Source organism: Alosa pseudoharengus, unplaced genomic scaffold (genome assembly GCF_046254945.1).
Source record: "Alosa pseudoharengus isolate Yale_2024_CS ecotype anadromous, Long Island Sound unplaced genomic scaffold, YU_APseudo_1.1 YU_APseudo_1.1_scf_7, whole genome shotgun sequence".
NCBI classification, from domain to species: domain Eukaryota; kingdom Metazoa; phylum Chordata; class Actinopteri; order Clupeiformes; family Clupeidae; genus Alosa; species Alosa pseudoharengus.
Genome location: NW_027468859.1, coordinates 18,588,207 through 18,613,499, shown reverse-complemented (window position 1 = coordinate 18,613,499; position 25,293 = coordinate 18,588,207). Strand labels below are relative to the sequence as shown.

Sequence of the window (25,293 nt, the reverse complement as noted above, 5' to 3'; positions counted from 1 at the left end):
TCTGTTTGAAAAATACCCTTACTTACAAACACACCTAATCCACATAGGGCGACTCTGGGCGAGTAGGTTAAATGTCGATCAATTTCTCCACCTTGAACATGCGATTATTAGCCTTCTCAACAACCACCGGGCGATATTAGGCTACATATAATCATTAGTTCAGTATCAAATCTCAACTCCCTGGCAATAAACGCCCACTGAGAAACGGAGCAGAAAGCTAATCCAGTGGATTCAAAGGATGCACGAGCCTTCAGCTGCGCGCCGTCTTCGCCTCAGCTCCAGCCCACAGCGTGAGAAAGAAACCTAGTTGCATCCCCGTGGTGAGCAACACTGCGTGCGGCTCATTCAATCTGGAGCGTCAGATGGTAGAGCTGGCGCCTAAGCGAAGTGCTCTTCGGCTATTGTCCCTCTTTGGAGTTTGTCTCTTCCGTGTCTGTCAAAGGATAAATGTTCGGGACACTATTCTAAACAGCAGTCTGCTTTAAAGTGTTGCGGTAGAGGACAACTGACAATTGGGGAGAGTTGGCAACCAAGGATGCACAGGATTTTCAAGACACTCTTCGTTTGTATCGATTTCCACCAAGGGACCGATGTGTCGCATATTCGCAAGACAAAGAAATAAAACGTAACGGTTTTGAGACGTAGCCTATTTACTCGACGGGGATTGTATGTGTCCATACCACATTTCATTGCTTTTTTAGACGGGTTTATTCAGTTTCACACAACGACCCGTGGAGGGAGGAGCGATGAAAGCAGCTCTATCGCCATAAACAACACTGGATTGCTTTGTCTCAGCGGCAGACCGTGGTGGAAGAGAGTGACATTTCTCATCTCAGATTTGGGCTTTACGGTTTGGACACTATAGGAGGGCTTCTGCTAATTAACATTGAAAGCGGGCATTTTTCCTTGTGATAGGCTACATACAATCAAGTAAGGTCTTTCTGGATTCCAGTTTAATTGTTCACTCTCACAATTGGGTTTTGGGGCATACACCCAACAGTTCTGGGAAGAGCTTGGAGCCAATCAGGACCAAACGGACTTTCTGAATCTTAAACTGGGAACAGTCGCTGTCATCGCCTCCCGTTCAAATGCTTCTCCTATTGAAATTCTGAGGCGTTTTTCATCTGGCTACACATAGCTTTTCTCGTCTCTGTGTTAAAAGGGGGATGATTTTGGACGCGGAGGTATGCCCACAGCAAGAGGATACGGTTTAACTGATTGAGATTGCCTGGAAGTGTACCAGGTGTTGTTAACTGCACGCGGCGTCGCTGCTGTGGTGGTCCGGCAGCCACAGCCCGGTCAACAACAGTGGTGATATTCAGTCAGTTTGGAGGAATACGGACCCACGTGGAAAGGGACAACCAGTTTTGCGTTCACCATGGGCTGTTGCAGCGGACGATGCACGCTCGCTTTCATTTGTGGGATGCAGCTGGTAAGTTGTAACAGCGCTTCTATAATGAAGTGTGTGTGTGTGTGTGTGTGTGTGGCTGAAGGTGCATTGTAGAATGTTGTGCGCAAGGCGGCTCATCTAACCCCATATGCCACGAAAAGCCTTTTGGCGTTTTTTTCACGGTTATGTTCACTCAAATACAAATGCACTTGTGTAATGAGCCCAGTCCACGGGCTAGTTCAAGTGTTAAACAAGAGAAAAAATAATATTTTCCCATTCACCTTTAACGGAGGGTGCTTTCGGTAACACAAAGGACTTGCACCCAGCTGCTCCTCCCGGTGTTTGCCGATGCACGCCACCGTTCCATCTCAATGTAACCGTTGGAGCACTTGCCTGATGAAAGTGCGATCATGGAGTGGGGTTATAGGTGTCAGTGGTGCACTGAGAGCTTTAGGAGAAGCGTAATGACGTACGCGCCGCGAGTAATCTCACCGTGGTTTGGGTTGCCCGTAAACGCAATCAGATACGGTTTAGTCGTGCCAAGTAGTGTTTAGTTTAAACTGTACTACAGTCTTGACAGTCAGGCCTTGTCACATAGCGCTATATCCCCTGTGCACCACTGTGGCATTTGGGTGCACAGCTGCGACTCTTGTCAGCTTTTTGAAATTACTTCAGGTTCCGGATGAAGAAAGGGGTTTGTACCAGAGCTGTTCATCGCTGCTCATAGCTGCACCATAACGAAATTAGGATAAATCCAGGGGAAGGGAATTTAGATCAACAGCATCAACAGGAAACGTGCTGCTTCAGAAATCAATTTGATTACACACCCTTGCTAAATTTGGCAGTATTTATATATGTACAAGAATTCTCTCCCTCACTCCTGCTCCCTCTCTCTCTCTCTCTCTCTCTCTGTCTCTCTCTCTCACACACACACACACACACAATTACAGTCAAGGTCTTTGTTGCACAGAAATGGATAGTTTCAAATTAGTTTTCTTAAACCATGTCCCTCCTGATACATGTCAAATAGTGCTTAGACTTGAAGGGTGGTTTGTCTCTAAAAATGCATTTGCCAGTAAAGACCAAAACACACACAATGTGGCCTCGAGTCTCCTTTAATCAAATCTCAGAGAATGTCCGGCTGACCAGCAGTCACCAAACCATGTCTAATCGCTGCTGGGCGAACAGTCACACGACACATTCCATAACTTAGCCAGCGCACTCCCATGAATCATGGCGGTTATAGGCGACTTATTACAGTTGGAGCATGGGGGGCAAAACTGCAAAACTGCCCTCCCTTTCTCTCTATGCCCACCAGCTGGCAGTGTGAATCATGTTTGCGTGGTGGGTCACGCGATACTTGAGAAGCATGGCACAATCCCCCCCCCCCCCCCACACACACACACACACACACACAATACACACACACACACACACACACACACATCACCATCACCAAAACCACCACCAAACGAAATGGTCGCAGATGGCTGTTTTTGTGTGTGTGTCAGTCAGCATAGTCACATTTCAGTCAGACCGGGCACCTAGCGACATCTGGCATTGAAATGATCTGCCATGATGTCACCCCCCCCCCCCCCCCCCCCCCAAGGAGTCAGTTAATTAGATCTCACCGAGTTGTCGTCAAGGGGAACCTTCTGGGGTGGCCCCCCTGACAGGCTGTGTTTAAAAGACAGCTACCCGTCTAACTGCCCATGTTGTTCTCTGCTCATCCTCTTTCCCTTTCTCACTTTGGTCTTTGTCTCAACAACACTCCTCGAGCAGTGTCAGCTTTGTTGTGATCTGATAGGGGATGTGGGGTGTTAAGCTGATTTGAAAGGAGCCGCGTGCTAGTCGAGTCGTGTTCCAGTTTGGAAGCCTTTAATGTTGCCACACACTGAAGCCATACTCAAGTGCATGCCTCAACAAGTCTGACCCGGCTTATGGCTTCCTTCCTGTTTTAAGCTGTTAGGTAAACAGAAAATAGGGCCTGGGGATCTTTCCTGCACTTGAGCACAACATATGTTTATGATTTAAGACCAAGATATCTTGGAATTTTACATTTGCAGTTTATTCCATGAAAACTTCCTGAATGTGCCAACCTTGTCAGGAAATGTCCAGGCTAAGTATTCCTTCATGATGATATCTTGTAATTAATACCAACTTCTTTGGTGTTTATTGATGAGTTATTGTCTGGGATGAGTTAACTGTAGCGATGTTGACTGGATGGACACTGACAGAGTCTGGGTTGAATACTAGTGACATTTCTACCTACATGTTTCTGTAAACGGCCCTGACGACCTTACATTTTGATCCCACCGCTGTTCAGAACTCTTCCCGTGATTAGGAGAATGTCCATGTGTAATTTTCGTAACACGGTGGGTGGACATGCACACAGATGCACATTTATTTCGCTAAATTTTAGCGTGCATAAAATGTGCATAACATATGTGAATGAGCTGAATTGAAAGCCAGCTACTGCCTCTGGACTGGTCCACTGTTCTTGGAGGCAGTGATCTTTTGCCCTGCCGCACGGTCCCGTACACCACACAACACAGGCACACCCATGCAGACACACATACACACACACACACACACACACACACACACACACACACACACACACACACACACACACACACACACACACACACACACACATGCAGAGACACACATATACACATACCAGTGTATGCCACAGAATTGAATTCTATTTGTGGTAGTAGATTTGCAGAATGCAACAGTTTTTAACTATTTAGCGCAGCGTGGTTATGGATGCAGATTTAAGCACAATTTAGCCAGTCGACTTTTATGCCAACAATTGCAGGATTGTTAATGTTTTCTTAAAATGTGCATGTAAGTTTGTTGAGAGACAAGGAGTGGCTGTGCAAAGGTGCACATAGCTGTACAATGGACGAATTTCATCCAACTTTAATAGTACAACATGGACAATTATTGAGTGGTGGTCAGTGTTGATATTGTGGTGGGCCGCCACAAATAATTCAATGTATGAGAAACACTGCATACATACAAACATACACTCACACACACACACACACACACACACACACACACACACACACACACACACACACACACACACACACACAATGGCCTTTTCACATTCCATTATGCCACACCCCATCTTTCATTCTGCTTTATCTTGTAGTCCATTCAGCTGGCCTCACACAAACACACACACACACACACACACACGGTCATACACACGGATCCTGTATACGACATACATACACACACACATACAGCGTCCAGGGGCAGCTGTGGCCTACTGGTTAGCGCTTCGGACTTGGAACCGGAGGGTTGCCGATTCGAACCCCGACCAGTAGGAACGGCTGAAGTGCCCTTGAGCAAGGCACCTAACCCCTCACTGCTCCCTGAGCGCCGCTGTTGTTGCAGGCAGCTCACTGCGTCGGGATTAGTGTGTGCTTCACCTCACTGTGTGCTGAGTGTGTTTCACTAATTCACGGATTGGGATAAATGCAGAGACCAAATTTCCCTCACGGGATCAAAAGAGTATATATATACTTATACTTATACACATTTATTGACACCCCTTGTAAAGTTGAGTAAAAAGACGTATAAAGGAAGGATAAAAGGAAGAGATAAAGAGCATCCTGACTCCTTTGTCTCCTCTCTGCATTCTGTTTAAGAATGCTTGGAGCACTGGTATTTCTGGAATCACTCGTAGGCATGCTGTGTTCTTACAACAGAATAGTCCTCCCTTTCATGAAAGAGAAGTCTTGTTGGAGAGTCACAGTACATTTCTTTAATTACCTTCAGGGCGTTTTCTTACCTCAAAGTGCTGACTTGACCCTGCAAAAAGTAAACCTCAACAAACATGTTTGTATTTTCATGATTATCCTGTTTTTAGAGCAACTGACTAAAAGCCTTTAATAGCAAAGTTATTAAACGTATACTAATAGTAACACACACACACACACACACATACACACACAGACACACACACACACACACACACACACACACACACACACACACACACACACACACACACACACACACACACATAGACACTTTACCTTACAGCACAGCATGTGTGATTTAAGTGAACCACACAAATGAATCCATTAACTCATCCCACTAAACTCACCAACCCCAATGATGCATCCAGAGCTGTTGGTTACCCCATCATCTCAAACCACAGACTCATCAGCATAATGTATTTGCACTAATGCTTTTGATTTGATGAAATGACCAGAGAGGCCAGTTTTATTGCCAAGGCCATGAATAAGGGCAAAATAAACACAGCAAATAAGCTTTCTACAAGCTTTTAACCCCAACCACTTGGTAATGCTTGCGGTGCCGTGAAAGAACACTCTGAGAACATTGGTGTCACCTCAGCATGCCTATTTGGTTTAGAAATGGTAGTGCATGCCAGGCTATTAGAACAACCGAGGCTTCAGGGCCCCTAGAGAGAAAATGAGTTTAAGGTTGTTTGGTGCGGTGTGGTCAGCATGCTATAATTACCAGCTCTCCGAGGGCAAAGCACTCATGGTCATGCCTATGTATGAGATGCATGTCTGGGTGTTTTTTTTTAGTTTTTTTTTAAGACCTCTGGTCCATGCTTTTAGTCCTCAACAGATCTACTGCTTTATTATCTTCAGAGTAGGTGAAGGTCATAAGTCATTTTGGATGGGAACCAGAAAATAGCCCACTGACATCTCCTTATTATGTGACAGGATGATCCCAGTATCCCAGTATCTCAATATCCCAGTGTCTTTGAGGCACATGCTGCATGAGGTCATGAGGGAAAAAAGCTGTTTCAGTGATGAGGGAAATGACAATACTAGATGAGTATACAGTACTAGACACTGATATGATGAATGATATATTTTCTTTTCCATAAGTGCTTGGGGGTAAAAATTACCATTATCATTTGTGTCAGTTGGCCTGCTCCAGGTCTTATTAAATTACTGAAATGCTTTGATGAGTTAGCTGATGGTAGCAAGTCAAGCATTATAATATGGGATCATCATGTTAGAGGTCAGCCAATCGACTGTAGAACCCTTCTATTCAATTGTTATATCACTATGATTCAGTCGTGATTATACCACATTGTGCTAATTCGCTACACATCTAATCCTTTGTTTCTTGTTGAGTTTTGGGCAGTCCCTTACTGTAATAATGTACACTATTTCTATTAATTCTCTAGGCACCCACATAATTGGGATATTATTATTTTCTGCTGCAGTCATCGGTCTGCTAACAGCCTCTATGTTGGTCCAGTGCCCTTGAGAAGCTTGGCTGTGTTTGCTTAAAGCACAAAACTTAATCTTTTATGCGGTCTGTTAACTTGGCCTGAGAGGGAGACAACAAAACTTCCTCTTAACACCTGACACTCAAAAGAACCATTTTAATCTGAAAGGGACACCTTGAGTTATCACAAGTCAAAATGTACCTTTCATCCTGGCTTTCTATTCCTAATTGGATTGCTGTACTTAGAAGTTCTGTCCCTGTAATGCTCTCTACCTCATCTACCTTCGACCTTTCTTTCTACTGCAGCATGGCGCTGATAAGGGCTGCTCGATTATGGCAAAAATAATAATCATGATCATTTTGTTCAATAATGAAATCATGATTATTTAACACGATTACTCATTAAGAATTTGGAAATATCACCGATTTTCAAAACAGAGAGGTGAGCTGGATTTTTAACTTCAGACAAAAGTAGAACATTGTTGCAAAACAGAATGCGGCAAAATAATCATTACATTTTGATTAGGTTGTTTTCATAATCGTTGGAAGTCATAATTGATGGTTAATTGATTCATTCGGTTAATTTCACAGCCCTAGTATTGATGTCAGTTTGACATAAGATAGAGGCACTGAAGCACTGAAGAAATTAGGTCCTGAAGTAGTATGTCACTAATCGCATCACACTGTGACAGACAGTGAGGGTAATTGTGGAGTCTTTGTAGTCCAAATACCTGCTGAAATGTACAGTATCTCACAAATAGAGATAGAGAGAGAGAGAGAGTTTTCAGGTAGACACTCATTTTGATGAGGCTCTCTCTTTGCCTTGTTGCTACAAGAAAGCTTCGCCATTGTCCTGATTTTTTGAAGTTTGATATCGAATGCCTTTGAAAACATTTAGCCCCAGAGGGCCTGCTGTTCCCAAATAAAGAGAAGGAGAGGCGGAATGGACTTTAACCTTAGCTCTGTTCCCATCTGTTTTCCTGTGCTTTTTATAATGATTTGAATAGAGCTCAATATTTATGATGGGCCAACGGGGCTAATTGCTAAGCATATTGATCCATTGTGCCTTAAAAGTGCCTTCCAATTTATTGTCTGTTTGCATTGTTCCTTTATGGCACAGTGAAATAACTATTTTGTCAGGATCAAAAGTGTTTTGTACAAATTGACAAGGGAAAAATATACAATTAGTTCTCTTTTCATATATTTACCTCCAGACTAATGAGATTCACCCTGAATTGATTCCTTTCCCATCCTATCTATTTTATCTCATTCCATCTTGTTATGCTCTCTCTCCCTTTCTCTCCCTTTCTCTCTTTCTCTCTCTCTCTCCCTCTCCCTCTTTGTTTATCTCTCTTTTCTCTTTTCGTCTTGATGAGATGTAATGGTTCACAGTTATTTCTAAAGCGATGCCACTTAGCTTCGCAAGCAAGCGAGGTGTCAACAAAAGTCGAATGCCTTCTGTGTTTCAGTGCACATGTTTCCCATTTTCCCTTTAAAAAGGTAATTTCACCGTTCTTTCGTGACGACAGTCACATGGGTGACAAGATGTTTCAACAGCTACACGTTATCATGTTTAGCTGTGTAATGGATGGGTTCTACTATGTACTTGCTGTGTAGGTATCACCTGACAAAGAACCGTTACATTTTGCATTTACACATAGTCATTTAGCTGACATTTTTAAAGGTACAGTGTAACAAGGAGGGGTAGTCTAGTGCAGTGGTTTTCAAAGTGGGGGCCGGGGGCCGCGAGGGGGTGCCAGGGGGGCCTCAGCAAGTTGGAAGGAAAAATAAAAGGAACAAATAAACACATTTGAAAATGTAAAATATACCTATTACTATGAGGGTTGTTATACAATGCCATTATAATATTGTGTCGCATATCTGGACATTATATTTTCCATGATAATGACTGAATAATAGTAGAGTGATAGCTCTCATATAGCAGAAAGCCCCAAATACAATTTTTACACACTCTATGCTCTATCGCAAAGTGCTTGTGGCTAAAATAATTATAAGGATTAGCTTAATGTATTTTTACATTTGCCGTAGTATTGTCGATGGGTTTAATAACACATCAAGGGGGTCCTTGGCCAGAACCTAGTGGTATTTGGGGGGCCTTGTTGTGGAAAAGTTTGGGAACCCCTGGTCTAGTGGTAAATGCTAGAATAAGCATGTCCAGTTTATTCTAACACTTACCTCTAGAGCCATATTTGCATGGTGATGTGTGGGTGAGTGTAGAGTAATGATTTAGGTGGGATTTAAATTTATGTGTAAGATTAAAAAAAAAACAGCACCACCAAATTTGAGGTGGAAGTGCCAGTTCTCCAAAATTCATCCCGGGTTAAGTTCTTAATGCAAAAGGGTAGCATGTATGGGACACCCACCCACCCACCAGCCCTCTGTTCTGAAAGGTGGAAAAACACCCTAAAGCGTCCTACATACTTGCCACTCCCGACCGGTAGCGCGACAATGTGACGTCAAAATTGCCTCATTTCCTCTGTTGCACAAGAAATTTCAGCCTCGCGCAGGCAGGTCGTGCACAGGAGATTTTTTTTCAAATGTGCGACAAGCAGGATGAGCTTGAAGCCAAGATCAGGGAGCATGTGTGCCTCTATACAGACATCAACCACATTCAGGCATTTTTGCCTAGCCCACATCTTAAATAAATATGATGTTTGAATAGTCAGTTTGAGAAGAGAGGGAAATTAACCTGGCTAGGTTACCAGCCAGAGTTTGTGATTTTTAAATAGTTTGCTGGATAAGTTAATGAAGCTACCAGAGAGAGATGTAACACAGGGAATTAAGATGAAAGAACTAGGACCCAGGGACATGTCAATAATCCAGCAAAAGGTAACAAAGATATTTATTTTCAACCAAAGGATATCTGCTAAGACCTGAAAAAAATCTTCCACCTTAGGAAATTACACAAACTCATCTCTCAGCACCAGCCAGCTAGCTAAAGTTTCCCTCGGGATGAATAAAGTAGCCTATCTATCTATCTATCTATCTAGCTAGCTGCACACTCCTTGGAAACTAAATGGTAATGAATAGCAGCAACCTAAGTCTGAAGTAGCATCACAGAGGGTAGTTTTACTGCCCTTGAGGCCAATGCCATATTGCAACTAGTGTCATGACCACACCACGCGCGAGTATAAATGGTTACGGCGCTCCCGTGACGTCACATTGTCGCGCTACCGGTTGGGAGTGGCGAGTATGTAGAAGCCTTAACAGGGCTTCCCATTAGAGTTTTGGTTCCCTCCACCTAGAGCAGGAACGGCAGCTCTCTCAGCAGGGGAGAACCTGCTGAGATTTTGGTTGTAGATTAGAGTTAGATCCCCATTGAACATGGCTTGCTATCCTTTTGAAATCTGCACACAATGTTAAGCTTCACCTTTATGAGGCATTGGATGGGTTTAGAAATGTCAAACTTAGATCACTCCCTAATATCCCCCATCCTCGATTAAATCTTCAGTTACCAATTCCCAGATGTATATTGTCAAACATATTAAAGTCAGTGAGAGATCACTTCATCTCGACCATACATTGGTTATGGCAATGGAAACCCCCTTTGGCATCTATTAGACAATCAGTGGAGAACACAATGCGTGAGCATTTAACTCCAAGTTATTTACATCAAGCTTCTGCTGCAGTTCATCTGTTCTCATGTCTCGTGTTCAAGTGTTTGGGCTTCTTCCTGTTTCACTATTCCGCCATCTGTGAGTAGGAGCGCCGCAAGAGACGCTCCAATGAGCTGTCCTCAAGTCAGCCACACTACACACCCTATTGGGAATCTGCCAATGTCCTCAATCCTGTAATGACGGGCACCTACTACAGAACTGGGCTGAGGGCAGAGCTGAGAGACTCTCTGAAATGAGGGATCCGGATTCTGTATATCCAGATCCGGATTCTGCAAAGACTCACTGCACCTGTCAGTGGCTGTGTATTGTAATTTTGTGCTTTGCCACGTGCCAACATTAACCCCCCCCCCTCTCTGCCGTTTCAAAGCTGGAGATGGGCCAGGTGGAGGTTTGCCCCTGGTGGGGGAGCTTGTGGATTTTTCCCTGAACAGAAGTCACTTCCCCCCACACGCATACACAAACATACACACATGTATTTGTACACACACACACACACACACACAGACACACACAGACACACACACACAGTAAGAGGCACACCTGCTGTGCATGGCTCAGAGCACACTCTTTCCCATACTGTACACTGTGGTATGAAATGTGCTTTGCAGTGTTTATTCCCTGTCTCTTTCTCTCCACTGAAAAACAAACCGACACTGTCTGTGTCACTGTCTTTCTCTCTGTCTTTGTCTGAGTCTCCTTCACAAACACTCCCTTTCTATCATACACACACACACACACACACACACACACACACACACACACACACACACACACACACACACATACACACACAAGCATAGGCATAGATCCCCCCCATACACACACACAGAAAGAAATTCACTCACAGACATTTTTCACTCTCACACACATTCTGTCCCGCCCTGTCTTCCTCTCACTCATCCACACATACTGTTAGTATGCACAAAACACAACATATTGCTTTTGTATCATCCCATTTGGCCGGCTCGCCAAATTTGCAACCTGACGAGGCCGTGTTCGGCAAAAATCATTATTGATTCCCGTTCAGGGAGAGTGGGACAAGTCTCCACCGTGCAAACAAAAGGCGGCGAACATGCCGACTGGTGCCATCAGCCGCAGCCTTGGAATATGACCTTAGCTCAGAACACATGACAGATGGCAGGGAAAGGCGGCTGGCCAGATTTCATCATAATATTTGCCCACATGCACAGAGAAAACACTGACCAAATGCAACCTGGTGCTGAGGGCTCAGTGTTAACCAATTCCAATGCGGGGTTTTTTTCTCGGGTGGAAGCAAATGTCACAAAAACAAATTTGTATAGGTAGATCTTTCTTGAGTTGTGTTGATGAGTGATGTTTACTGGAATTCTTGACTGCTAAATGAATGTGGATTGGTTAGCTAAATTAAAAAAGATGAGTTAAGATACAGCTACTTCTAGATCAGTCATTTAGAAGCAAGTAACACTTCTCTATCAAGTCGGCTTTTATTGTCAATTTCTTTACATGCACTGGTCATACACAGAATTGAAATTTCGTTTCTTACTTTCCCATGCAGACAAAGACATACTTTAAATACAGACATAGACATAGACAATAAACATTAAATTAAAGTGCGAGACTGAAATATAGAACATATATCAAAAATAGAAATATAGGACATATATAAAAAAAATAGAGGTAGTTGTGTTGTATATTTACATAGTCTTAACAGTTACATGAAGTTTAAACTTGTGCTTGTGTGACCTGTATATTTACATTGATATGCAGTAATTTCAAGTATATTCAGGCTTGATGTGAAGCAGCAACACGTTAGGCTGCGCAGTCACAGTGCAGTTCCACAGGGCGGTGTTGGGGGGGGGGGGGGGTTAGGGTAGACAGGATCCTAGGTTCCTGGCTGGCTGGTGGGTGGGGGGGGGCTGTAAGTGATGGGAGAGTGGGTAGAGTGTTCAGCATCCTGATTGCTTGGTGGATGAAGCTACTTGCAAGTCTGGTGGTGCGGGAGCGGAGGCTCCTGTACCTCTTTCCAGAGGGCAGGAGGCTGAACAGTTTGTGTGCAGGGTGGGTTGTGTCCTTGACAATCATTAGTGCTTTGCGGGTGAGGCGGGTGGTGTAAATGTCCTGCAGGGAGGGGAGTGGTGCTCCAATGATCCTCTTAGCTGTGTTAACAATGCGCTGGAGGGTCTTCCTGTTCTGATCTGTGCAGCTTCCGCCCCACACTGTGATGCTGCTGGACACGATGCTCTCGATGGTCCCTCTGTAGAATGTAGTCATGACGGGAGGCGTGGCACTTGCCTTCTTCAATTTGCGCAAGAAGTAGAGGCGCTGCTGGGCTTTCTTCGCCAGTGATGCTGTGTTGGTGGTCCAGGAGAGGTCGTCGCTGATGTGCACCCCCAGAAATTTTGTGCTGCTCACTCTCTCCACAGCATCTCCGTCGATGGACAGTGGTGGCAGTTTGTGGCCTCTCTGAAAGTTGACAACAATCTCCTTGGTCTTGCTGACATTCAGCAGGAGGTTGTTGTCTTTGCACCATTTAGCCAGCAGGTCTACTTCTTCTCTGTAGTGAGCCTCATCGCCCTCATCGCTCTATAGTGGTAGAAGGAGACTATGTGTAGATGACCCTTAGCCTGGTTTCACCAGACTCTCTACTTTGTTTCACTTTGTGAAGAGAGTCACAGTTGGGAAATGTTTCCAACCCTGTAATGGGCATAGACTTTGAAATCATTGGTCCAGCCTAACCAATCACATTGATCAGGGGTTACTAGCGTTACTGCGTACTTCACCTAACCTTTACAAACTGATAATAAACTGTATCGGCAGTTAGGAAACAATGTTAGATACTTTGCTTTATACACATTCCTCCGACTGCAATTTTTGATGTTTGCAAGCGTTGCTACTACCGTTGACCACTGTCACTTTCTATTTTGAAACTAACATCATCTCCTCTCGTCACTGATTGGCCCACTATCCTGGTGGCTGAGGGAAACGTAAATGCATTGTGAAGAGACAGACTAGTATTTCAGTTAAATGAAAATGAGCGGAGATACTATTGCGGGTGGGGCCAAACTAGGATACCTCAGTACATAACTGTAATTTAAGGTTTTAGTTTCCTGTTTCTGGATGCAAGGGCTCCCAAAATATCCAGCCCTACAGACCCACTGCCCTCTTCATTGAAACTGTTAATAAAAAACACACACTAGATGTTATGGTTAAGCATGGCTTATGCTTCCCTCATCACCGCCTATGCCTATCCATATTATGTGCGATGTTAAAGACAGCCAGTACGTGTCTGTGTTTGGAGAACCCTTCAGGGGTCTCGTAGGTGCGGAGATGAAAGGCAGTGCGCGGGGCGGGAGCGCGGGCTGAGCGAGATGACAGAGACCTGACAGAGGATGCGGCCCGTCGCCCTGCACAAAGTCCTTGATACCACAGAGAGTGGCGGCGATGAATCACTGGCTTCCCACACCGGTGCTAGATATGGGAGATGGCAGGGAGATTTAATGACTCTTCAAAATATTATAAATCAGTCAGGACTTAACAAGGCCAATAAATACAAGTGCCAGAGGTGTGTTAGAGTGTAAGCGTGTGTATATGACTGTATGTGGGTGTATGTTTGAGACTGTATTAGTGTGTGTGTGTGTGTGTGTGTGTGTGTGTGTGTGTGTGTGTGTATGTGTGTGTGTGCGTGTGTGTGCGTGTGTGTGTGTGTGTGTGTGTGTGTGTGTGTGTGTGTGTGTGTGTGTGTGAATAACTGAGTGTGTGTGTGTGTGTGTGTGTGTGTGTGTGTGTGTGTGTGTAAATTACTGAGTGTGTATGTGTGTTTTTGTGTGTGTGTATGTGTTTATGGTTGTGTGTATTTTTGAGTCGGTGAGTGTGTGTATGTGCGCATGTGTGTGTGTATGTATGGAGAGCATATCAGCAGCATGGTGTTTACCTGCGATACTTTCAGCCCCCCGTGGCATCAAATTAACCTTTTCTCTCAGGTCCGTGTCTGAAAGGCGGGATGAGCGGCGGTTTTGAGCGCGTGGAAGGACACAACGATGACACGGGGTCCAGCCCCGCAGCTGTGTTCCCGAGATAAGATTTGCGTTGAAGCCGAGCCGTAAAGGGATATAGGCAGGCGGGAAACAACCTAGCTCGCTCGTTGTCAACGCGGACCTGTAGCCAAGGAACTGAAGAGGGGAGAGCAGCACGATGATGGTGCGGCGGCTGTGCGATAAACAAACACGGAGGAATTTCAAATGGGGAAGTCAGTTTGGCTGACTGTGCAGACGCTCAGGGCAGATAGCAGCTGGTAGGAGCATCTCATTTAAAGAGTCGTCGTGGCTACTGAGAGTGCTGGCGTTCTGTAATGTATGCACTGAGAGACTCTTACTCTCTCGCCTCTGTCTGGGGGCTCTCAGTGTGCCGAAAAACACCAAAAACACGGTGGATAGCGCAGAGGTGAAGAAAACCTCTGGCCCTGATCTGGCCCATAGTCGTCCCCGATCTGTCCTGGATCTGTGTTACAGCGTCAGCATGAAGAAATGTCCTGTCCACAAATGGGCTTGTTTTGATTTCGCGCTGACATAGCCCTTCCTGAGGTTGACAGCGTTGCGTAATTAACCAGTCATTTTGTTCCAAAATGTCCACCATCATTATTCTGACCTTTGATGAATTATTCACACGTTTCTGGATGTGTGACTGCTTTTTTTTTTTTTTAAAAACAGCCATTTTTTCCAGTTGACTTACCCTCCACACCTGGGAGAAAGGTGTTTCTTTTTGGGCCACAACTCAGCGCAGCTTGCCAGAGCATCCTGAGCATCCTGTCGAGCTGCCTTGGTCTGTAGTTTTACCATCTAATAATAAACATCTCCCAGAGCTTTTGTCTGTGGCTCAGAGACTACAACTACCCATGATACCGAGGCTGTACCTGTCTGTGTGCGCTCCCACGGCACTTTTTCAAACTGCCGAGGCTCCCAGGGGAGGACCAGATAGAGGGCCTTACATGCTTCTGTTCGAAGTGCGCACAGACACACCGATGTAGAAAATATCTGACTCCTCTCTGTTTTTTCCAATGAGTTTGTGTGTGTGTCTGTGTGTGTAAGTCTGTATTCATGATCTGTGTGTGTGTGTGTGTGTGTGTGTGTGTGTGTGTGTGTGTGTTTGTACGTGCGTGTGTGTATACATGTGTGTGTGTGTGTGTTTGTGTGTGTGTGTGTGTGTGTGTGTGTGTTTGTGTCTGTGTGTGTGAGTGCCTGTGCACATGTCCATGAATGTGCCTATAAGGCTGCATTGAAGCACACTGAAAGCTGAAAGCCCCAGCACCCAGCTATTGAGTCACTGCAGAACTGCCTCCACATCAGCCTTATCAGCAGGTGTCTCGTCTCAAATGGAGATATTACTGTATAATGACCTTTCTGAAGGCGCTCTCTCTTTCGCTCTCCCTCTCTCTCCCCGACATGTATTGCTCCACGGGGAGGAGATTGAGGTTATCTGGAGTTGTGCTGAGGAGAAAGAGTTCTGGGTCTGGCGAGCTTTAGACTGGTGTGTTTGTGGAACCTTTTTTCTTCTTCTTCTTCTTCTTCTTCTTCTTCTTCTTCCTGGCGGTGATGTTAGGACGAAGCTGAAGGAGGTAACTCTGGCGTCATCTGTAAACTGCACCGAGGGAACTGGAGTGGGTCTGAAGAGGGGCCCCGGCTCTACCCCTCGTGTCAACTCTAATCTGGGGGTAGATGAGATGAGAGGAAAAGAAAAAAAGAAAGGGAGATGGAGAGAGAGAAGAGATTGGACAGGATAGGCGTGCATGGACTGGAGAGGAAAGAGTGAAGGATGTTGGGGGAAGGTGAGAGAGAGAGAGAGAGGGATAGAGGAGGAAAGGGAAAGAGAGACAGGGTGGACTGGAGAGGAAAGAAGAGAGTGAGGGATAGGGGAGGAAGGGGAGAGGAGAAGAAGGGATTGGTTTCAAGGTAAAGGACTGAGAGGACTTCAGAGGAGTGGGGAGAGGAAAGGAGAGGAGAGGAAAGGAGTGAGGAGAGGAGAGTGGGGAGGAGAGGAGAGGAGAGAAAAGAAGACATGGATATTGGAGAGGAAAGTGCAGTGAGCCGAAAGGAAGAGAAAGTAAAAGAGCAGATCAATAAAAAAGTGAAATAATTGCTAGCTAGCTATCTAGCTAAATAAAGACAGACAAAAAGGTGAATAGATAGATAGATAGATAGATAGATAGATAGATAGATAGATAGATAAATAAATAGATAAATAGATAGAATGAATGGGCAAGATGCTGTGATGTGATATCTATGTCTTTGGCATGTCTAGCCTAGATTATCTGTAATGTTCTCATTAGGAAGCACTCAGAGGAGCCTGCACAGATATTCTCTCTGCTTGGCCTCTCACCGTAAATAGAAGGTGGCAGATAAATAAGGAGGGTAACAAATGCTCATGCTCCCATTCTCCAGCTAGTTCCGTTCCTTCTCACATGGAGGATAAACTCGGCAATACCTAAATAGGGATGTAACGATTACCGGTATAATGGTAAACCGCGATAAAAATGTTGATGATAACAATTACTGTTTTCATTTAAAATATCATAATTATCACGGTTGATTACCACGGTGTGGAAACCGTGTGTTTAATCCTTCCCAGCTTCATCCGAGCCTGCTTTTGACATAAAGTAGGCCTGGTACAATGAAACAAAACTGGTACCCTACTGATTCTGTTTGTCTAATTGATGGTTTTAACTGCAATTCGGATTAGGCTACACCTGATTTTAAAAGGCGGAACATTTTCACTGCACTGTAACGTGCACTGTATCATGTAGCCACTCTGCGTCTTTTTATGTTTGCATCCACATTAAATCCATTCCACTCATGTTATCAGGATACAGTAGCCTAAAGTTTTATTTCGACCAATTACTTTGGTCTCACTCATTGGATCCAAATAACAGAAACGGTAATCTCCAAGTCATGGTTGGGTAAATTAAGCTATAAGCACATAGCCAATTAAAGGAAAAAGTGAACGGGACATTTTTTGAAACTAGTTCAGTTCTTGTGTAGGCCTATCAGTGCTTTCTATTGAACACACTTCAATACACAAAATACCGCGATAATACAGAAAACCGTGATAATTTAAATTATCACGGTTTTCTGTATTATCGCGGTATTTTGTGTATTGAAGTGTGTTCAATCAGGTGTGTGTAAACGGAGGTTTGGCTTGCAAGAGGTTGAAAGCCACCAGCTTGCCAACTGCAAAAGAACTAAAGCAAAATGTATCACACCACACAGGTTTGAGTATTGATTCTTTCATCAAAGGATAACGCCTTTCGAAATGAGTTGAGAATGTGATCCTTCGTTTAAATGATGATGTGCTTCACCCTGAAGCCATTGATACCCTGGCGCAGTATTTTTCATCTGTGTACCCAAACATGACTGAAGTCTCTGCCATTCAATCCACACCAGAATCAAATTGTGGGTACACTTTTATGACATGTGAAATATGGGCCTCTCTTCTCATCTCTCTGTGTCTCTCCTCCCTCCCTCTCTCTCTCTCTGCCTAGTTTATCACTGTTGCTTATCTTTGGGCAGTGTGACAGGTTTCAGGTGGCAAGTCGGATGTGTGCGTGTGTAATCTGATCTGTAATCTGACAGTAAAAGGAAGTCCAATCAATACACCTGGCAGACCAACAACAGAACCGGGGCCAAATAAACAAACCGGGACACACTCAGATGCATGTGGCTGGACCAGATCTCTGATACTGAATGTAGCATTGTATTACTTTGTAAAGTGCTCTTTCCAAATTTGTGCATTTATGCGTTGGCAAGGCTAATTATGCATTGCTAATAGAAACATTTGGGCCCAGCCAGTGACTACTCTATGGCATTACATACCTTTTGAGTGTTAATTCTCATTGAAAGGGTATTTTCATTTTGTGTGTGTGTGTGTGTGTGTGTGTGTGTGTGTGTTTGTGTGTGTGTGTGTGTGTGTGTGGGAGTGTGTGCATGTGTTTGTGTGTGTGTGTGTGAGAGAGAGAGAGTGTGTGTGTGTGTGTGTGTGTGTGTGTGTTTGTGTGTGTGTGTGTGTGTGTGTGTGTGTGTGTGTGTGTGTGTTTGCGTGTGTGTGTGTGTGTGTGTGCGCGTGTACATGCTGGGAGAGAAGAGTGGCCCCTCATTTGAGAGTGGTGTTAAGTGATGACATCAAACACAGAAAATCCATTAGGAGACAAAAAATGCCAACCCACCTCCATTCCACATCATCCCCCATCATGTTTTCCCCACCCCCCAAAAAAGCCTCCTCCTCGTGAACATTTAGTCACCAAAAAAAACTAGGCCACAGAATCACTCCCTTTCTAAAGCAGTGTAATAACGGGCCTGGACGATTGCATAAGGAGTTAGAAATGCCCAAGGGCTGCTGGATTGGGAGGTTCTCCATCCGACAACCATGGTCCCAGGTGGCGTGCCAGCTGCATGATAGAGTGACCCAGGCCCCTGGTGAGGTCAGTGGGGTGGGGGTTGCGGGGGTGGGGTGGGGGGTGGGGTTGCAGCCTGTGGTGCCCTGCTGCCATACAAGCCCCACTCCCCCCTTTATTAACCTCTCCCATTCAGCGCTCTAAGTCTCTTTCCCATCAGAGGTCAAGGTCTTTGTCAATGAGAAATGGCTTCTAAAGGGGCTTCATAAAGAGTGATTTGGGAAGGGGTTGGCAGCAGATGGTTCCCCTGACGTTGTTTGGGGGTCTTTGATGTGTGGGGGAAGCAAAAACACTTCAGTGGCCATCACGGGGTCATTTCTCCATAACGGAGATTAAGCACGGAGTGAATAACATTAAGGAGTGATGCGTCTTCATTCTGAGGACCTTTGTGAAGCTTCCAAGCCTTAAGGGTTTTTCTTACTCCAGAGGTGTTATGTTTCTGGTCTTCATTTGCATGTAAGGTGGTCTTGTCTATGAATGAACATCTCATGCATGTAGCCAGTAGTTTAATGCTTTGGCCAGTCTAATGAAGAGGGTAGAAGTATCCACAGTATCTGAGGAAGACATTTCTAGCCCCAAGTGCTCATTTGCCACAGCAGAATCTGACCCTGGTTGATTGGTCAGATCTCCCCCTCCACCCCCCTCCTGATGGGATCAGGATAGGCTTCCATCAAAGCCATTTTTCCAATTTCCAGAGCTCAGTTTCATTCCTGCCCTGGAGTACCCTGGTGGGCTAGCAAAACTCAGCCAATCTCTCTCTCTTTCTCTTTCTCGCTCTCTCTCTCTCTCACTCCCACACACACAAGCTGAACTATCTTTCCCTCAAAGAAAAGGGGTCAATAAGGGAATCAGAAGGGGCTTCCGTCATCTTTTTTCCCGGTGAGGCATGACCGATCGCACACTGAAGTTGTGCTTCAGGGGATAAACACCGCCATTGCCGCCACAAGAACTCCTCTCCCCTCTCATTAACGATGGGAGAAAAAAAATTATTACACCTCTGCGCAAGGGCGCGAGCGAAAGAGGGGAAAAGCCCTCGTCGAAAAATACAAGGAACATTTGGCACGCTTTGAGCAAGAGCAGGAGCACAACGTTGCTTCGAGCTCTCTCTTCTACCCACCCGGCTGGCCCACTCACTTTGTGCTTTTTGACAGGAACCGAGGGGAGCAGGTGGGAGAAGCTGAATGTCAAATTGATTGTTATTGTTTGAGAGCCGCTCCGCTGCGTGCAAGGTGTGTGTGTGGGGTGTGTGTGTGCTGTGGGGGGGGGGAGGTGGATGCAGAGACCTCGAGAAAAAGGGGGGGTGGGGGGGGGGGGGGGGGGGGGGGGGGGTGGGGGGGGGCGCTGCTGTGATCGGAGCAGAAGGGCAGACAGGGAGGACGGTCGGTCGGAGAGGGTCCACTCACTTGTGAGGCAGGTTTTCAGTATTTGGTTTTTCCCATCAAGCAGTCGTGGCCCTCCCCCGACTAAAGCCTCTACAAATTAAGCTGTACTGTGCTGTACCTGTTCTAAACCGCACTCAGACATGCAACAAACTCCCGCTTGCTCGCCCACCCCATGCTGGTCTTGGCTCACCTCCAGGCCCGCTGTCCCTTCTGCCCATCCCCACTGCCCACCACCACCCAGAAGATCTTTAGCATGCAAAACCTCCTTTTACTTTTGCACCACACACAGAGCCACCACCACCAAAATAACCAATCATAGCCACCCCTCTAGGCTATATCGACCACTGTCTAAGGGGCACAGCATTATTATTATTATTATTATTGATTTGCTTTTATTTGTTTGTGGAGCTGGTTGTGGTGGTGATGGTGGTGGATGTCAGAAAAAAAGAGAAGGACAGAGAGAGAGAGAGAGAGAGAGAGAAAGAGAGAGTGTCGGTCATGGAGGAGCGATGGCTTGTGGTGATTCATAAATATAATTTCCTTGAAGCCTCTAGGCGGTGGGCTGTGGGGAGTGGTGCTGATTGTGTTGGAGAGAGAAAGAGAGAAGACAGAGAGAGAGAAGAGAAAGAGAGAGAAAGGGAAGGAGGAAAAAGAGAGAGAGGGAGGGAGGGGGGGTGTCCCCGCTTCACTGCCTCCCTACCGCGCTGCCTGTGTCCATGCCTGAACGCCTGAGTGTGTGGTGACCTTGTGGGAGGGGAGTGAGAGACATAGAGAGAGAGAGAGAGAGGGAGAGAGAGAGCTGGGTAGGTGGTCAAGATTGATGGTTCTGCTCCGGCTCGTGATGCTTTTCTTCCGGCCCCCGCTGGGGAAAGGCCTGGCTCGCTGAAAAGACCTGAAGGCACTAAGGCCGCTTTTCCCCTCTCATTCTTTCTTTCTCTCTCTCTCTCTCTCTCTCTCTCTCTCTCTATGTCTCATTTCCCTTGTCCCTCTCTATTTGTCTCACTCACAGTGTGCGTCTCTCTCTCTGCTTCCTCTCTCCCTCTTCTTCCCCTCCTCTCTCTCTCCCTCCATCTGCTTCCTCTCTCTCTCTCTCCCTCCCTCTGCTTCCCCTCCTCTCTCTTTCCCTCCCTCTGTTTCCTCTCCTCTCTCTCTCCCTCCCTCTGTTTCCTCTCCTCTCTCTCTCCCTCTCTCTGCTTCCCCTCCTCTCCATCCATCCTCTGCTTCCCTCCTCTCTCTTTCCCTCCCTCTGTTTCTCTCCTCTCTCTCTCCCTCCTCTGTTTCTCTCTCTCTCTCTCCCTCCCTCTGTTTCCTCTCCTCTCTCTCTCCTCCCTCTGCTTCTTCTCCTCTTTCCCTCCCTCTGTTTCCTCTCCTCTCTCTCTCCCTCCCTCTGTTTCCTCTCTCTCTCTCTCCCTCCCTCTGCTTCCCCTCCTCTCTCTTTCCCTCCCTCTGTTTCCTCTCCTCTCTCTCTCCCTCCCTCTGTTTCCTCTCCTCTCTCTCTCACTCTCTCTGCTTCCCCTCCTCTCCATCCATCCCTCTGCTTCCCCTCCTCTCTCTTTCCCTCCCTCTGTTTCCTCTCCTCTCTCTCTCCCTCCCTCTGTTTCCTCTCCTCTCTCTCTCCCTCTGTTTCCTCTCCTCTCTCTCTCCCTCCCTCTGCTTCCCCTCCTCTCTGTCTATCTGCATACCAGCGCTTACCCTCCTGTACCACTTGGACTTCTCTTCTTCTTCTTCTTCTTCTTTTGTTTCCTCTTCTTTACTACTCCCTGTCTGTCTCCGCATCTCTTCATTCACACATGCAAACATTGCGGTCTCAAGGCCCCGGCCGGCACATAGGCGTAAAGTGTGGAGCACTCCGATGACATCAGATTCCAACGCAGCTGCTGCCGTCGCCGCCGCCACCGCGTCCAGTATCATTCAGTTCTGTTTTTTTTGTCGGCGCCGCTCAATAAAATGCATTGTTTATCGAATGCTTGTCAGTTGAACATGTTGGCGCTGGTGTGCACGGGCAAGTGACAGAACGAGTCCACGCACTCACGTTGGCGCCTATATGCGGAACGCTTTAGGGACCATCATGCCTGTCTCCCTGATTAACCTTCCAACTGCACACGTGTATTCTAATAGCATCATCTACCCCTGGCCGTTTTTATTTTATTTTATTTTATTTTATTTTTGTTCGCTGCTGGCTGGTGGCTATGTGTGCTTTTGACAGCGGCTGATTTTTGTAATCTGCCGTGAACACCTGCTTTGACGTTGCTGCGCTATTGGGCTTTTAATGAATCGCTGGTAGCGGTTAGCGGCAGCGGAGCTGTGCCATTGTATTGTGCTGCCAGAGCTCTCGTTCTGTCGGTGTGGTCTGCCGCATATTAGACGGGTCAGTCCCTGTCTCATAGTTGAGGGAGCAGCCAGAAGCGTAGCTAATTATTGGTTAAAAGCCACAACAATGGCTGTGTGTAGATATGTGTGTGTGTGTGTGTGTGTGTGTGTGTGTGTGCATGAGACAGACCGAGGGAATCATGACTCACAAACATCATATACGCAGGTCCATAGTTAAATAGATGATCGCGCGCACACACACACACACACACACACACACACACACACACACACACACACACACACACACACACACTCTCTCTCTCTCTCTCCTCTACACAGTGCAGCTACAACCACAACAGTCCTAGTCTGGCCATCCCAGCGGAGCATAATGGGGAGACATTAATTACATGAACCCAACATAAAGATGGAAGCCAAGCTGAATCACACACACACACACGCACTATATATACACACATTCACACACGCACACACACACACACACACACACACACACACACACACACACACACACACACACACACACACACACACACACACACACACGAACACACACCCTATACACCCTACACACACACACACACACACACACCCACACACACACATACTGTACACACACACACACACACACACACACACACACACACACACACACACAGGCTAATGAGCTGAGATGCCCATAGTGTGGGGAGTGGTGCGGCTCCTTTAATGGGAAAGGTCAGGAGTGTCGGCCGCGGTTATTGTGCCGTGCGCCTGCAGCCCAATGTGGCAGCTGGTCCGCCCCAATAAAGATCTCGGCTGCGCTAATGGTCTTCCGGCTCCAGCAGACGGGGCCATTTATTTCGAAAACGTCTTCCACCACAACCGACTCTCATGTGGATGTCCAGTAGGATCTCATACACACACACTTCCCCAGACAACCTGAGCCTGACTCCCGCTCTCCACTCCTCCCTCTCTCCACTGATCCCTCTCTCCACTCATTCCTCTCTCAACTCCTCCCTCTCTCCATTCATCTCTCTCAACTCCTCCCGCTCTCCACTCCTCCCTCTCTCCACTGATCCCTCTCTCCACTCATTCCTCTCTCAACTCCTCCCTCTCTCCATTCATCTCTCTCCACTACTCCTCCCTCTCCACTCCTCCCTCTCCACTCATCCCTCTCTCCACTCATCCCTCTCTCCACTCCTCCCCCTCTCCCCTCCTCCCTCTCTACTCCTCCCTCTCTCCACTCATCCCCCTCTCCCCTCCTCCCTCTCCACTCCTCCCTCTCTCCACTCATCCCTCTCTCCACTCCTCCCCCTCTCCCCTCCTCCCTCTCCACTCCTCCCTCTCTCCACTCATCCCTCTCTCCACTCATCCCCGGCTTCATCTCGAGGCCTACACAGTGTGCAGGAAGGCTGTGTTGTGTGGAGAGCAGAGTGCACGGGTATGATTCCCATATGGTTGTGCAATACAGTACACACACATACACACACACACACACACACAAACACACACTTGCACACACACACACACACACACACACACACACACACACACACACACACACACACACACACACACACACACACACAGACATAGACACACAGACACACACATACATTGGCACAGACACACTCTACACACACATACATTCTGCATCTGTTCTGATTAATAGTGATTTTGCTGTCTTTTTTTAAAGGTGTTTTTCATGTCTGTGTGCTCCTGTGACATCATCCCATATGCTGCGGCATTGTGCATGAAGTGTCCTATTTCCCCAGGATAGGCTACTACTGTTACACCGGTGTACTGTTACACTCTTCTGCTGTGGGATGTGGTAGGGAGGGAGGCTGTCCATTTTGACAGATTATGATTGCGCTTCACTTGACCAGCCAGAAGCCCCCATGTTCGGGCAGCGCAAATGTGCGATGGTGATATTTCTGAAGCCGATGGACTCTAATGGACTCCAGGAGAGAGGTGGATGGATTATGAGAAATCTTTTTTTAGCAATCTATCAAAATATGTAACACTGACAAGTCCACTGCCTACCTTGCAGAGATAAAAAAAAAGGCTTCTAACGGAATACACACATGGAGCAATAAGTTGATTTATATATTATATTTGTGTTGGGTGGTTTTCATCTTTTTTTGATTGTTTCATTTTGCAGACAACCAGGGCCATGTCATGCTATTGCCTTTTGAAGGATAGCAGTGCATTTTCACCTGGAAATGACGTCATAATCATGGAGTTAGGTATGAGCTACACCAGGCGCGTAACTGAAGCGTTCCGTTCTCGACGCGTAAAATCCATCTTAGATGAATGGTCTATTTTTTCCGAACGTACGCCCCACTGTCACGTCTGGTGTAGCTACTTCCATTGATTATAATGGAAGCTAATTGTTGCAGCAGACGCAACGCGAAAGGAACGCTTCAGTTACGCGCCTGGTGTAGCTCAGCCCTTAGAATGCAGTATACTCTGCTAGGACAAATAAACTACTAAATGCAAGATATCATTCTAGACAACTCACAAAGCTACCACGTCTCCATGCAATCTAGTGGAAGGCATTAAGTTTGCCGCACCACAAGATTGTCTTAACTGAGTTTTCCATTTTGTGCATCTGAATTATATGTTCGTTTAGGTCTTGTAAATTGGGCTCTTAATTTGTTTGGGAATGGATTCTGACAGATTCTGCCTATGAAAGACATAGCAGTGAAGTGAACAGCTTGGAGTGTGACACAGGATCTCCAAATTGCCTGGGACAAGTCAAAGCCGACTAGCAGAGACAGAGAGTATTAGTGTCTGTATGCTCTGCCATATATGGTGTGTCTCAATGCAATCCTATAGTTGTAATTAACACAATCCATCACTGACTTCCACTGCCACGGGCAGAGCTTGGGAATTGTGGAGAACATGATATGTGAC

At 46.1% G+C, this 25,293-nt stretch overlaps 1 protein-coding gene across 1 annotated transcript in view; it reads left to right on the top strand.

The window, feature by feature from the left end:
• The first annotated feature begins 517 nt into the window (after positions 1-517).
• The window catches only part of nkain2 (sodium/potassium transporting ATPase interacting 2), a 161,700-nt gene continuing 136,924 nt past the window's right edge, over positions 518-25,293 (top strand). The window contains exon 1 of the mRNA XM_076272199.1: positions 518-1,432. Coding sequence (XP_076128314.1) covers positions 1,379-1,432 — 54 coding nt within the window. The 5' untranslated portion in view covers positions 518-1,378. The remainder of the gene's footprint in view (positions 1,433-25,293) is intronic.